General features: G+C 38.2%; 1 protein-coding gene across 1 annotated transcript in view; it reads left to right on the top strand.

Annotated features, from left to right (window-relative positions):
* atad2b (ATPase family AAA domain containing 2B) overlaps positions 1-14,763 on the top strand; it is a 62,680-nt gene that overhangs the window by 25,369 nt on the left and 22,548 nt on the right. The window contains exon 24 of the mRNA XM_024291567.2: positions 52-180. Coding sequence (XP_024147335.1) covers positions 52-180 — 129 coding nt within the window. The remainder of the gene's footprint in view (positions 1-51; positions 181-14,763) is intronic.

Raw genomic sequence — 14,763 nt, 5'->3', positions numbered from 1 at the left:
CCATTTTAAAACAGAATGCTCCCATACTGATTATCCTCTGTGGGTCCGCAGACTTCCAGGCGCCCGTTCAGCCGGCAGCGTCTGCAGGTTCGCCGCTGGTCCAAAAGAACCCCGGTACCGGAGAGGAGCGGGCCAAGAGCAGCACTCAGGGTGAAGCGCCGGAGAAATCCTGCACCACAAGTAAGGATGCAGAAGTTTCTTACTTAAGCGTCGGCGAGGTGACGTCCACCGGAGGAGCGGCGCAGCGAGCAGCTCTGATAATGAAGCTTTAACCATTCAGAACGCCAGCAATTACACGCCGCCTGGGGTAAACAACACGCGTCTCGGGGTGAAGGGACGGGCCAGGGACAGGCAGGGGGCAAACTAATGAGATTAGCAGCCGAACAAACGAGGAGGAAGGAGAACTTTCACAGGAGAGTGAGGTAATCAAGAGATGACGTTAAAGGGAAACCAAACCGGACAGCTGGAGGCGGACTCCACTCTCAGCCCGGATCTGAAAGGTGCAAAAGAAGGGGGCGGGGATAGTGGAGGAGGTGTGATGTTGATGTGATTGACAGTGAGGTTGGATCTTTTCATTATTGCGTCAATAAAAACAAATGAAAAACATCATAAAGTTCAGGAGGTTAAAGAAGGCCGTCTCCTCGTTTTCTGCTGGTCAGCTTTCAAAGGACTGGTTTAGCGAGGAAGCAAACTCCGCCACTCTCGTTGTCACGGGGCGACCTCCACCGCTCTCGGTGTCGCGGGGCGACCTCTGGCACTGTCAGTGTAGCGGAGCGACCTTCGCCATTTCAGGGTTAGCAGGGCGACCTCCACCATTCTCGCCGTCGCGGGGTGACCTCTGCCACTGTCGGTGTAGCAGGGCGACAATCGCCATTCTGGAGTTAGCAGGGCGACCTTTGCCTTTCTCGGCATAGCGGGGCGACCTCCGTCGCTCTTGGCGTAGCGGGGTGACCTTTGCAGTTCTCGGGCTAGCAGGGCGACCTCTGCCATTCTCGGTGTAGTGGAGCGACCGTCGCCATTCTGGGGCTAGCAGGGCGACCTCTGCTATTCTCGGTGTAGTGGAGTGACCTTCGCCTTTTTCAGTGTAGTGGGGCAACCTCCGCCATTCTTGGCGTAGCTGGGTGACCTCTGTCTCTCTCGGCGTCGCAGGGCGATCTTCGCCACTCTTTGCGTCAGCACTTCAGAGTTTGCCATTTTCAGCGTCGCGGGATGAGCTCCAACGGTCTCAGCATTATCTCGGCCCTACTCCACATCGCGGGAAGACCTCAAACGATCGCTCGGTGAGCTTTAACTCTTGAGCGTTTCCTGTGTTCAAAGTTGGGCGGGGCTTTTATACTGGAGCTCAGAGTATGATGACGGGAAACTTCGGGGGCTTAAACCAGTTAAATTTAACTAATTTCAACCTGTAGGGGGCAGCACATAGACGGTTTTTGGACATAATTTCAGTAATTAAATTAGTTTATTTTAAATTGTTAAAAATGTGTTAATGATCAACAGACGGCACTTTAAAGCCTTATTTTTAGAGGTCAACAGCCAAAAAAGTTGATTTATGGTTTTGTTTGCTGTTAAAAACACGTTCTGAAAGTATTTATAAATGCTTAATGGATGAGCAGATGGTTCAGGATCTGTGTAGCTCCACTGATGGCCACTAGATGGTGCTGTTCTCCCATGAGATTATCCTGAAAGAAACTCATTTTTTTGGAGTGTGGAGCTTTTTCAGGTTTTGTAAGAGCAGTTCTGGTCAAAGCAGGATCTTTGCTTGTAAATTTATTTCTGACTTTTAGACACATTTCCCTTAAATAAATGGTTTAAAATGACTTCTTTGGAGTTCATCAATCAGTCATGATTAGCCTTTGAAAAAAGCAGCTTTTCCTCTTGGTATTGACCATTAGTGGTGTTGATGTGAGTTTTCTCGTCGTATTGTGATCGGATTGATCCGTCCTGACATAGACTCTAGAGGAGGCGCAGCTGTAGAAGTAAACAGAGCCTTTGCAGCTGGGTCACTCTGAGGATTTTCTGCTTTTTTCCCTGTGAGGTCAGCACACTTGAAGGTCACGGTTTCCCTCTGCTTTTCCTGTTTCGGAGCTGTTTCGTTACCTACCGAGCTTTTAACGGCGACACCTCTGCCCCTCTCTTCTCAGCTCGGGGCAGGCGGAGCCGAGAGTGTCGGTGTTTTTCCTGAATCAGGTGTTAAAAGCCCGGCCGCTGATGCAGATGGCTGAGCCAGATGCTGCTGCCAGGTCACTCAGGGTGGGAGGATGGCGGAGCTTACAGCTGTTAATGCTCAGGAAAACAGGAAGGGCGGGCTTCCATTAGCGTGGCGAGGAGAGCACTGTCACGGTCTCTCTTTTTTTGCACTCCTTCCCCATCTCTGCCACTCCCTCCCAGGAGAAAGGGAAAAGCCAAAGCCCATTACAATGAGCCGCAGGCCGGGTTCACTCGTAGTGCATTGCCACGAGGATCCGGTTCATGCAGAGTGCCTTCTTTTCATTCATAATTAAGTCATCTCAGGTGTCTTGGTGGGTTATGATGCTCGGCAGGCCGCGGCGGTGCGGAGGACTTCAACGCTTTTGTTTTCAGAAAGACTTTTAGCTGGATTTAGGTCAACGCCGTTCCTACGGTGTCGACGTAAAAGTCGGTAGTCATCTGCTGAGCTGTGAGAGACGGAAATGTCGCCCAACCTGCATAATGCTCCTCGGTATTCACTCGGCAGCTCGCCCGAGGCAAAGACCACCGAACGCCGTCGTGAACGCCACATCACGGTTCACTCTGGTTCCCCATGTCAGCCTGCCGCTCTGATACCTACGACTGTTTTATAAATCTGAAGCTAGAAAAGTCCAGATCAGGTTTTCCAATCTGTCATTGAGAATCTACCAGACTTTTAAATTCCTATTTCTGAAGTCATTTTTATCATTTAACACAGAAGATTTCTGTGACGTAGCTCAACAGTCAAGAAAAAATACTTCAACTATTAACTGAAAACAAGAACTAACTAGTAAAATAGGTGATAATTAGTTGTGTGTCAAAGTTTGGGGACTGAAGGAACATTTTATTTCATTGTTAGTGATTAAAAATTTAAAAAATGAACATTTTTCCGAATTCGCTCTTGTGTGAATATGATGTTAGCGAGCTCATATCGATTCATTTGTTTTTGTTGTTTTTGAGGCATTTCTTTATTTTTTAATCACCTTTTCCAGGTGTTTAAACTTTGTAGACGGTCTCTAAGCAGCTGCTGTTTCTTTGTTTAGTTCTCATTAAAAGTAAAACATAAAAAAACACATTTGTGTGAATGTTTAGTAAGCATTCACACTATAGTGATGCTTTCCGTACATTTTTTTGTCAAGTAGAAACTCAATCACATTTTCAGAGATTTCATAAATCTTTGTATCAAAGTGTTCAGTTTGTTCAGGACGTTACGGCTCGTATTTATAAACGTAATAGTTTTTGAAATATCGAACAAAATATGTTCCATAGAAAATGAATGAGAAAGTCTTTAAATTTCAAAGTTTTAAGTAGATTAACAACGAGACTTTAAATATATTCATGAGCTGTTTTCATCCTTCAAAAAATAAAAAATAAAAAATGGTGAGTTTCACTAATATTTTAGCAACACGTTTTTGGCTAATTTAGTGAATTGATCAATTTTAAACAATTTTGGAGTTTTGCTAGTATTTAAGCAATGAGCTAACTTTTTTTGGCTAATTTGGAGTTTAGCAAATTTTTAAGCAACACACTAATTATTTGTGCAATATATTAGGGATTTTAAGCAATTTTACTACAAATTCCTTTGAAATTTCGTTCAACTTCAGCGCTCTTTCATAGTTCTTTAACAAATTTTCCAGTTTTTAAGCAAATAGCATTTAGCTAATAGTTTTTTGCATTTTCATCAAATCCTTTCAACAATTAAAGTAAATTTCTTCACCATTTTAGCAAAAAGCTTCAGCATCTTCAGTGACTGCTTTCAGCAAAAAGCATTTATACTAGTATTATCACAGGTAATGTAACCTTTCTAGTTCTTCTTCTTTTATGCGTTTGTTGGTCGTTGTTTGAGTTTAGCCGCCAGTTTTTTTGAGTCTGGAAATCTCTGAATCTCGTGAACCGTTTCGTGGACCTCCTGCTCAATCTCGTCCTGTATTCAGTCGCGCTTTACGACATTAAAATGTCGCAATCCATTGATAATATTCAGACTCCTAGTGGAATATTTATCTGTAATAACAAGCTTGAAAAATAGAGATCATAATAATGAGAATAAAATAAACATCTGATCTCTGACTGGGATTTCTATCTGATTCCCATCGAGTCTGAAACTACAAGATCAAGACAAAGTTCTGATCATCGGATCAGAACATCCCTATAAAAGTAGAAGACTTAAACTCTTTATTAAGGAAACTCGACATACATACTTACATGTTCTTGTGGCATTAATCTCATGATGGAGGACATATTTAAAGAACTTAGGCTTAAAGTTGCATTTGAATACGTCTTCATTCGAATCGTTGTGAAGCAGACAAAACAGCGTTTGGTAACAGGAAGAGGGGTGGGGTTGTTTCATGTCAAAAGTCCCGCCCACAACGTCTGACTTTTCCCTCCTATTTTAAATAGTAAACCCTTTCTTTAATACTTTAGATCAGATTTTAGTCACGGTTCATTCAGATGAAAGTCCTGCTGTTTCCTGTAGATCCACGTATTCTGTGTGTCTGGCTCCTTTCTAAGATCGTCATCATGTTTAAATCTACCCAAGAGATTTATAATATAAAAAACACCTTAAATATCTTCTTGTTTTACTAAACGCCTCAGAAAGGCATCGAGCTCAAACTGGAAATGATGAATCATCTTTCTGAGGATTCAATTCCTTCTCTGCTTCTTAAGGGCCGAATGAGGAAACACTGGTAGCTGACAGAAGAAAATGGAGCGTCTTGCTTCAAGCTGACATGGTGATGTTATTAGAAGTGGACACTTTCTTTTTTTTCTCAGCCTGCGTCTCATCTCTCCAGGAAAAGCAATCGAGAAGTGCTCACTTCTTTAGCGCCCCGCGGCGCTCGCCATGTCGCTCTCTACGCTTATGTTTTGTGGGAACGTTGAGAAGATTGTGAAACCGGCCTTCATTTATGGTTTTTAAACCAAAAAAATAAATCTTTCCTGCATGTTGTTGTAGTTGGATGTAGATGAACTCATGCTGGTGTGAAAGATTCAGTCTTTGTGGAAAACGCTAAAAGGTTTTCATTAAACTGTCTTTTCTTTAGAGTAAATATGCTGAACGTCCAGTTTGTAAAATACCAGGAGACCACAAAACTACTTCTATTTAATAACAAAATACATTTCTATTGGAGATCTTCTTTAAATAAACGTTTTCTTTTCTTTTTCTATGGTTTTGTAGCTTGTTCAGTGTTTTGGTTAATGGTTGTTGGTCATGTGACTCATTTAATTAAAAATGAAAAAGTGTTTCTATTGTTTCTATTGTAGTTTGGCAAAAAAAATCAATTTCAATACACCTAAAATTTATTGGGATAAATTTGAGTTTTTCTAAATTGCCGTGTTTCTAATAGGCAAATCTATTATTGAAAATACAATTCTGCACAATTTTGTAGTCAATGGAAATGCAGCTAATGTCTGAACTCCTTCTAACTCTAATGCTGGACTATCAATTCTGATACTTCTAAATATAATTCAGACCATTGATGGTATCTGAGAACTGAACTAAGTGACCCCTCCCCCCTGGCGTTCCAAACAGGAAGTAATCACTGGTTCCAAGAAGCCAAAATCCCACAAACCTCTACAGAGAAATAAGCAGCTGTTACTCAGTCATTCTATTAGTCAGAATAATCATTTTCACACGATCTCGATAATCCTAATTTGTTTTCATGATATTTTTTTCTGTAGTGCAAGATATTAAAGTTATAAACTAACCAATCAGATGCCTCAATAAAAGTAGGCGGAGTCCAGTACTGAAAATGTTTGACAAACTTCCAGCAAAGTAACTCCTGATTGGCTGCCATAGAAACGTTGATTCCGTTTCACTGAAAGTCGAGGATTTGGACACATGCTAACTACCGTTTAGCACCAGAGCTTTAGCTACAGTGTCGACGTTCTTTAAATTAATGTAACTTTTCGACCCTTCACATGATCAACGATATTCCAGCAGATTCCAAAGCAGGGAAAAGCGACCCGTCGGAATCTGCAGGAATAGCGTTGATCGTGTTAGCGGTTGGAAAGTTAAAAAGTGTCTCCGGCGACGTGTCAGGTGCTACAAGGTTAATCCCTTTTGAGTAAAAACCTTATAAATATGAACATTTTACAAAGACTATTAATGCATATCGGGTGTTCTGATAACGAAACGTTTATTTATATTATTTATACTTTATTCGCCAATCTAGTGAGCATCGATTTATGCTAGTTTTTTGCAAAGACTTCTGGGAAGTTTCCAAGCTACTAGATTTTAGAATTGTACATTCGGACATCCCAAAAAATATTGCAAATGTATATCCTGCTCTGATCAGGAAGTAGTGAGTGAATTCGTACTTAACTTCTGTGATTTTTGGATGTTGTCGTAATCTCCGACTGAAGTTTTTACAATTCTTTAATTCTTTTGTTTTTGAATTTCGCTAATTTGAGTTGAATCTTTTCCAGACAAATCATTTGTATATTTTTGACAGAGGATACAGTCTTTATCCAAATAATTTCCATTTTGTAGTCTTGAAATATTAGTTTATAGTAAGGCTGCTCGATATATAAAAAAAAAAAACCTGCGATGTTCGATATTAGCGATAAATATTGCAATAACGATACGACTTATGATATGTAACAATGTAGCAAAACAACTAATACAAGTAATTTATACATTTTCACGCATATTCATTTTCATAGTTTTGAAATAATAGTTCATTCTAAGACTGTTCGATATTAGTAATAAATACTACTATGATGATACGACTTGCGATACATGATCATGTTTCAAAACAACTAATACATCATTTCCATTTCACTGCATCCGTTTTATTTAAACACATTCAACTGAACCTAAATTATACTTCTACATAATATGTGAGTATCTAACCACTAGATTGTTTTTGAGTGTGTAAGTATTTAAAATAACCACTTATCTTAAGTTAAGCATTCTTTTCCGATCATGTGTTGATATTGAGATAACGATACATTTTGCGATATATTGTGCAGACTTAGTTTATACATTTTCATACATATTTCACACATGTTCATTTTTATAGTTTTGAAATATTAGTTTGTACTAAGTCTGGTCAAAATTAGAAAAACCTGCGATGTGCGATATTAGTGATAAATATCGCAATGACGATACGATTTACGATACATGACGATGTAGCAAAACAACTAATACATCATTTCCATTTCACCAGTTTTATTTAAACACATTCAACAGAACTTAAATCATACTTCTACATAGAATGCGAGTCGTCTTTTTCAATACAGGTGTTGATATTGCGATACATTTTACGATATATTGTGCAGACCTAGTTTATGCATGATCACGTATATCGACGGACACTGTTTACATTCTAGTTGAGATTGAGCTGCTTTGGTCGCTGGATCGACGATAAACAATTTTTAAATAATTCTTGTAAGAGTAGAGAGTTAAATTCAAAAAAGTCCGTTTACACCTCCCCTCATTCCTCCAAACAAACGGCGACGCCTCTGCAGATCATCCAGCGCATCACTCTCCGTTTTATCTTCTGTTTCATCTCCAATGTATTTCCATTATTCGGGGATCCGTCTGCAGATAACTGACAGCGTCAGACTTTCTCGAAGTCGTCGCTTCTTTCCAATTAGTGTGTTGCTTTTTTCAGCACCAAAGAATAACTCATTTACCGTGGACTCCAAACAAAAAAAAGAGAAACTTTTGTGGCCTCCTGGGGTTTCATTCTCATTGTTTTTTCCCATAATGCAGTCGATTAGTCAGCTTCAACAAACATCAGACGCCAGCGAACGCCGCGCCGCCTAATGGGCTGCTTTCTCTCTTCCTCATTCTGATAAGTTGTAATTGACTGGAACAATTGCCCAAACATGATGCATTAGTGCTTGATTAGCTCAAATGACTTATGGATTTGTTTTGCGGGACCCAAACTATCTATCGGACTCCCTGAACTACTTGATACGAAGCGATGCGGTATCCGTTTTCTCATTAAGTCTCCAACCTGTCGTCTGCATGTAAATGACTTTCAAACTCTCAGCTTGACATTTGGAATTTATTGCCTTCTAATAGATTTTGAAAACTTTCCTCACGTGGAACAAAGAATTTTTTTAGCAAAGCGAGATCACACGGTTGCACCAATGTGCGCTTACATCCCATAATACTCTAAGAAGATGAGCTAGATTCACTTTATAGAAAGAAACGTGTTACCTGGAATTTCCTTCAAACTTCTGGGATAAACTCATGAAATAACGACCAGACTTTTTGCTTAAAAAGTGGGATTAAAATGTAAATGACGGAAATGTAAAACTCTCATTTAGCAGCCAAACAGAATCAGTGTTGTCCTGTTAATTCTGACAGCAGAACAAAGCGGGAAGAAAATGCAATTTCCCCCAAAATGACATCAAAGTGGGTTAATTATGGAGCATAATGCATGAGACTTACTTACAACAAATACAGAAACTCTCAAATTGTAGCTGGAATTAGCCACACAAATCAGCCGCTTTAACACTCGATCGTCTGTACGGCAGTCAGAGTTTTTAGGATGAATAAAAATGGTTTTGCTGCGAGAACTGTTGCAGTAAGAAAGGATTTCCACAATTTACACACACTTACTAGAAAAAACTGTCTTAATTTATATACTTAAGTGGACATAAGGGAACTTTATGTCTTTTTAAACTAGTCAATTTAGTGTGAAATAATCTTATAATTGTTTTATGTTGATCAAAAGTCATGAAGTCTGTGGTTTTTTTCTTGAAGAAAATCACAAAATTTACCTTTTTTGTTCTTTTCTAGTAGATACAAAGGCAAAAGTTGACAAGGATACTTAAAAATTCTATTTTATTGAAGAGTTGAAAGTAAATTAAAGAATTTCTGCTTTATTATTTGTTTTTTTGGGTTTTCCATTTTTTTTTAATTTCCCAGAAAAAATTTTGACTTCCAAAAAAAACAATAAATTGATCCAAAACATCTGTTTTGGATCTTAATAAAACTCGAAGAAAACATGAGAAAATGTGGAAAATTCTGTTAAATCTCTTATTAACTTTTTAGAACAAACGAAAGAGAATAACTATAATTTATTACGCACATTTAAGAAAAACGGTTGGATAAATATAAAGTTGTATATAATTTACATAAATACGAATCAATAAATATAAAAAAAAACCTTTCAAAACCAGATTGGTGAATTTCATGTAAAATAGTCTTACAACTGTTTTATGTTGATCAAAAGTTCTGACGTCTGGGTTTTTTGTTGAAGAAAATTCTCAAATATACCTTTTTTCTTTTTTTCAGTAAATACAATTGCAAAAATTGACAGTATTACTTAAAAATTGTAGTATTTTCTTGTAGAAATAAAAGTAATTGAAAGTATTTATGTGTTTTATTATTTGTTTTTCTGGGTTTTCTTTCATTTCCCAGAAAACATTTTGACTTGTGAATAAATAGATCCAAAACATCTGTTTTGGTTTGTAGTAAAACTATCGTAGTAAAAAGACAAAATAGTGAAAATAATCTCAAATTTCCTTTTAATTTTATAGGAAAAAAAATATTGAAACAAGAAAAATCAGCAGAGAATGTTGACCATAATTCCCAAAAAACAGTAAATTGTTTTATATATGTCCTGAAATAAATATGAAAACCATTTTTAAAACCACACTTCTCAATTTAACGTAAAAAAATCTAACAATTGTTTTATGTCGACCAAAAGTCCAGATGTCTTGGGTTTTCTTTTTTTTAAAATGCTGAAATTGATCTTTTCACTGTTAACACAACTATAAAAACATTTTTATCTGCTCTGCAAGGATGAACCAATAACTTTGTAATAAGTGTGATTATTTGTTTTAGTGCAGTTTCTGTAATTATTTAAAAATTTTCTCTTAAAAAATGTTCACTTTATAGAAGAAAATGCAAATAATCTGATGTCATTCGACAAATGATGTCATAACCCTCACAAACTGTGCTCAAGTAAAATAAAAAAAGCTTCGTTTAATTAAAAAATGTTCAAAACTATTAGTATTTTTAATATATTTCTCTAACTTTACCGCATCCTCTAGCATTTTTACAGTTCTTTAAAATAAAAATAGTGTTTTCTGTATTAATATTTCAAGCTGTATTTGCATCTAATGAAATCGGTGACTCCAGTAAAGGAGCAGAAATGAAGATTATATTTCTAGTTTCCTCTGAGAAGCAGGTGATTAGAGATTCATTTGTTTGTTGGAGCCAATACATATTGATATTGGATCTAGAAAATCTATTTTTTGGATGCAAATTGTGCATATTTATTATACGAGGTTTGTTCACTATTATTGCGTATTGCGACCAACAGCATCAGGAATAATAGAAATATAAAAGGAAACTCAAAGGACTGAATCCTGAATTTCCAGTTTGAAATCTAACATCTGCTCATAGTAAAGAAGTGGATCATAGCTGGAATGAAGACTTAAGGCGTGAGGATGTGGAGGAAGGAGGGTGTATTCACACTGTGGTATCACAGAGTTTAATAACATCTGGTAGATGCTTCCTTCCCGTTGGTAGATCCTGGGCTACATTCTCGTCTTTCAGCGAGGACAGCATTCACCGGCGTTATTCAGAAGTAGCCAACCGCTGCGGATCGCATTACTCGGCCTCTCCCGCTTCATAACGTGTGGCTGCAGGCGTGTGCTGGGGGCATCAGAGAGCTTCATGGCCCCCCGTGACTGCAGGAGCTGACATATTCAACAGTTCCTGGAGCTGCTGGTGCATTAGGGCATGTCGGTGTTCTGTGAAGAGGGCGCCGCAGGTACTGTCATCCCACGGCCTTTTCCTCAGCGGCGGAGGTGGAGCCACTGAATAATGTTCCCGGCTTTTTGCATTAATACTTGTGATTATACTGTGGAAGCATGTTTGTGTTTTCCTGTTGACACCATAAAGATGGTAAAGTCATTGAGGAAATCCTCTTTACGCTAAATAAGCTTATGTTTCGTTTGGTCAGTAAAATGGTAAAATGTCAGTGAAATGGAAAGATGGCGACACAGAAATGGAAGCAAGTGACTGATCTCCTTAATTTCAGGAGGCACGGATGGGATCTTTTATTGATCTGGACATCTCATCAGGTCTCAGTGGAAAGTGTCTCATGAGGTGACAAATGGCCGCCGTCTTTTCATGACTGAAAGGTGTGGAGCGGAGGTCATGCTGATGCACCCTGACCGCTTTCCAGACTCTTCCTGAAGGGTTTCATTGTATGTCGATGTGGTTTATAACATCGACTGTATCAGAGAACTGGACTCAGGCTGTGTCCAAATTCCCACCCTAATTCCTAACTACTAAAAAACATAGAGTGCAGGACTATTTAGTGAACAAGATATAAGATATATTTGACCGCTGATGATGCTAGTGCTGATCGCTGAAAACACTGAAGCTGATAGCTAGCTAAAATATTAGCTAAATGCTAAGTTAGTCTTAAAAAACAAACAAAAATAAACTTAGGTTAGCCAAAACAGCTAGCATGTATCTGAAAAAAATAGCTAAAATAGCCTAAAAAAACAGAAAAAAGCCTAAATTAGCCAAACAACTAGCATGTAAGTATTAGCCTAACTCCAAAACAGACTAAAAATACTTAGCCAAATTAGCCAAAACATCTAAAATGTAGTTGAAAAAATAGCAAAACTTTAAAATAGCCTTAAAAAAATGAAAAAAGCCTAAATTAGCCAAAGCAGCTAACATGTAAATTTTAGCCTAAATCCAAAACATCCTTAAGTTTAGGGAAGTAGAGAAGGTATTCAGCTTTAGTGTGACGTCACTCGTAGAAAATGGTTCAAAAACGCTATTTTTGAAGATTTAAAGAACTTTAAAGAATCAAAATATGCTTTTAAACACTTTACAGACGACTCTGTCATTTCTGTTAGTTGGAACATCTTTAGTTTTGACCGTAATTGATAAAGGGACGGAAAAAAAGTAAGATCAATAATTGATCCATAAAAGTAAGATCGATGTAAGGCATAATACTAAAAACCATTAGCTTGATGCTAATGTATACTGGGATTTTCCATAGGACGGCTAATGCTAACGCTTGGAATCGATTCTGAATATTATTGTTGACGATACCCAGCCCTAGTGATGTACGGATAGTCTTTTACTTAACATGGAAGTGCCAAATAAAGCCAAGCGAGGATCCAATGACGCCGAATCTTTCACATATCGGAATAGAGCTGTGAAACAAAAAGCCTGATTCATTTTTGACACTTCATCCCAAATCTCTTCCAACTGTAAGGACATGCGCTAGTATTGGGTCGCGACAACCTTAACAAAATCGCGTTCACTGCATTCTTTAGTCATTGTTTCTATGGCAACCACTCTGTCCAATCAGGAGTGAGCTCACACCTCGACTGCTTAAAAGCGGGAAACACAAATTTGTCCAACTACTTTTATTGGGGCATCTGATTAGCCAGTTTATAACTTGAAAAAATATTATGAAATAAATGTGATTAGCAAAAAAATATGGTATTGATCCTCTCCGACAGTATTTTGAGGTCCTTTGAAAGGGCTCCCAATGATTTTTTTAATTGTGATTATGGTGTTCTTTTAGCCAAGGACATAGTTTCTGCAGAGCGGCGGGAGTTCAGAAATTTGCCCCGCCCCCCTTCCCATCACCCCAAAACGGTATCAAAGCAAGAATGGTTATTCTGACCAGTAGAATATCAGCTGTTTATTTCTCTTCTTGGAGCTACTTCCTGTTTGGAACGCCAGTTCTCGTAAACCGTCAACAGTTTGTACTTTGGTGGGATTTAGAGAAAAACGAACAAAACCTCCACGTGTAACCTTAACACTCCATGACTGAGTCGGAGATGTTCCAGCAGGATGAAAGCGAGGAGGAAACGGGAGGTTTATGATCTAAGTGATTAGTTAAAGAGGAGTCAACCTCCTGCACTCCTGCACACAGATTAAAGCCACGCTGAATCCCTCAGGCCTGCATGGATGTAGACGGGAGATTTCACCATTAGACGGGAGAGAGTCGCCAGTTGGAAGCAGCCTTTGATACAAATTAAGACCTGATAAACGCCGCTCAAGAAGCCATTTGAACTAGAATTTATGTAGTCTTTCATCTATGCTGGGGATTTTGATGCATGAAAAATAATAAAAACTAGGGGTGTGTTTTTGTAAGAGTCTGGTGATACGATATGTATCACGGTACACATGTCATGATACAATACGTATATTTAAAAAATATATATTGTGATGTAGATGGAGAAAAAGACTTTATCTGAATACGTTGTATGCATTAATACATAGTTTTTAAACAGTACCAGAACCAACTTGGCACAGATTTTTGGTTAAGTTCTCAGCTAGAACTGAGCTGTATGTGTCATTTTGCTGTGTCACAAACGATTATTTTAATAGTCGACTAATTACCGATTATTTTTTCCGATTAGTCGACTAACTGGACCATCCACAAAGTGGATGTGGAGCACAAATCGTAACCACAATTTGTTTTAAACTAACTAAAATTACAGACAAATAAGATGTTTATTAAACTTTTAATGAATCGTGCAGCCTCTGTCCTTCATTAGTGGTATTAAAACAAGATTAAATAATGAGAAAATGAATTATTTTTCACAAAAGACAAAGTTTTGGTCTCACTGACTCAAATGTTTAAAAAAAAAAGTAATTTTTTTTGGTGCTGAACGCTCATCACTTTACTTTACTATCCTCTGACTCCATATAATATAAATTAACAATTATTAAATTAGTCGTTGACTATTTTATTAGTCGACTAATCGTCACAAAATCTTGTTTTGGTCGCGGTGTAGAGCTTCAGTGTGCTGTGGTGCAAACTAGCATTTTGAGGTTTAGGCATTAAAAAAATTTAGGTCCTAAATAATCAGTATCATCGTGGCCGCATTTTAAATCAATACAAGTATCGCGATATTTCACTGAATCGATACTTTCTCTAATAAAAAGGTGTCGTTCATTTCACATTTTGATGAAAGTATCCTTTTGTTTTGATAAATTCACGTTCCTCATTCACATTTAAAAACAAATGATCTTTTTATCTTTAGACCTAATCAAAAATCCTGAAATCTCCTGTGAAGGATCTTAATCCAGCGTTTTGTTTTTTCTCAATAAAATACGGTTTCATCCCCAGCAAATGAAAGATTTATCCGAGCTTTAGTGTGAAAGCACCGACGGTTGCATCTGTACTCACCGTTTGGTGGTGACAGCAGGGATTTCACGTTATTACAAAATGGTCCATAGATGTCACACACAGTCTGATTTATTTATTTAATACTTTTCGCCATTTGGATAGCGAGCTCCCGAGGCTTTTGGCTAAGAAAGGTTTGATTCCTTTAGTGTGCTGCTCTGACAGACGGGAGCGTGGAAATGCCTGCCTCGGCATTAATCTTGTAGAAGTTGAGGAGTTCTTCTAATTATAACAAAGTGCAGTGGTATTCTCTCTTGCTTCCTCCCATCCCCATCAGCATATCTCTCGTCCGCCTCTTCATGCTCCAACACTCCTCATGCATTATTTAAGAGCTGACTATGACGAGTCATTTGCTGCCATTCCGACTCACCTTTCCCTCCCCCAGGAGCACACTTCATAGCTTCAGAGCTGATAGCTGACCCCA

Source organism: Oryzias melastigma, linkage group LG24, assembly GCF_002922805.2.
Source record: "Oryzias melastigma strain HK-1 linkage group LG24, ASM292280v2, whole genome shotgun sequence".
NCBI classification, from domain to species: Eukaryota; Metazoa; Chordata; class Actinopteri; order Beloniformes; family Adrianichthyidae; genus Oryzias; species Oryzias melastigma.
This window is presented reverse-complemented; position numbering and strand designations above follow the sequence as displayed.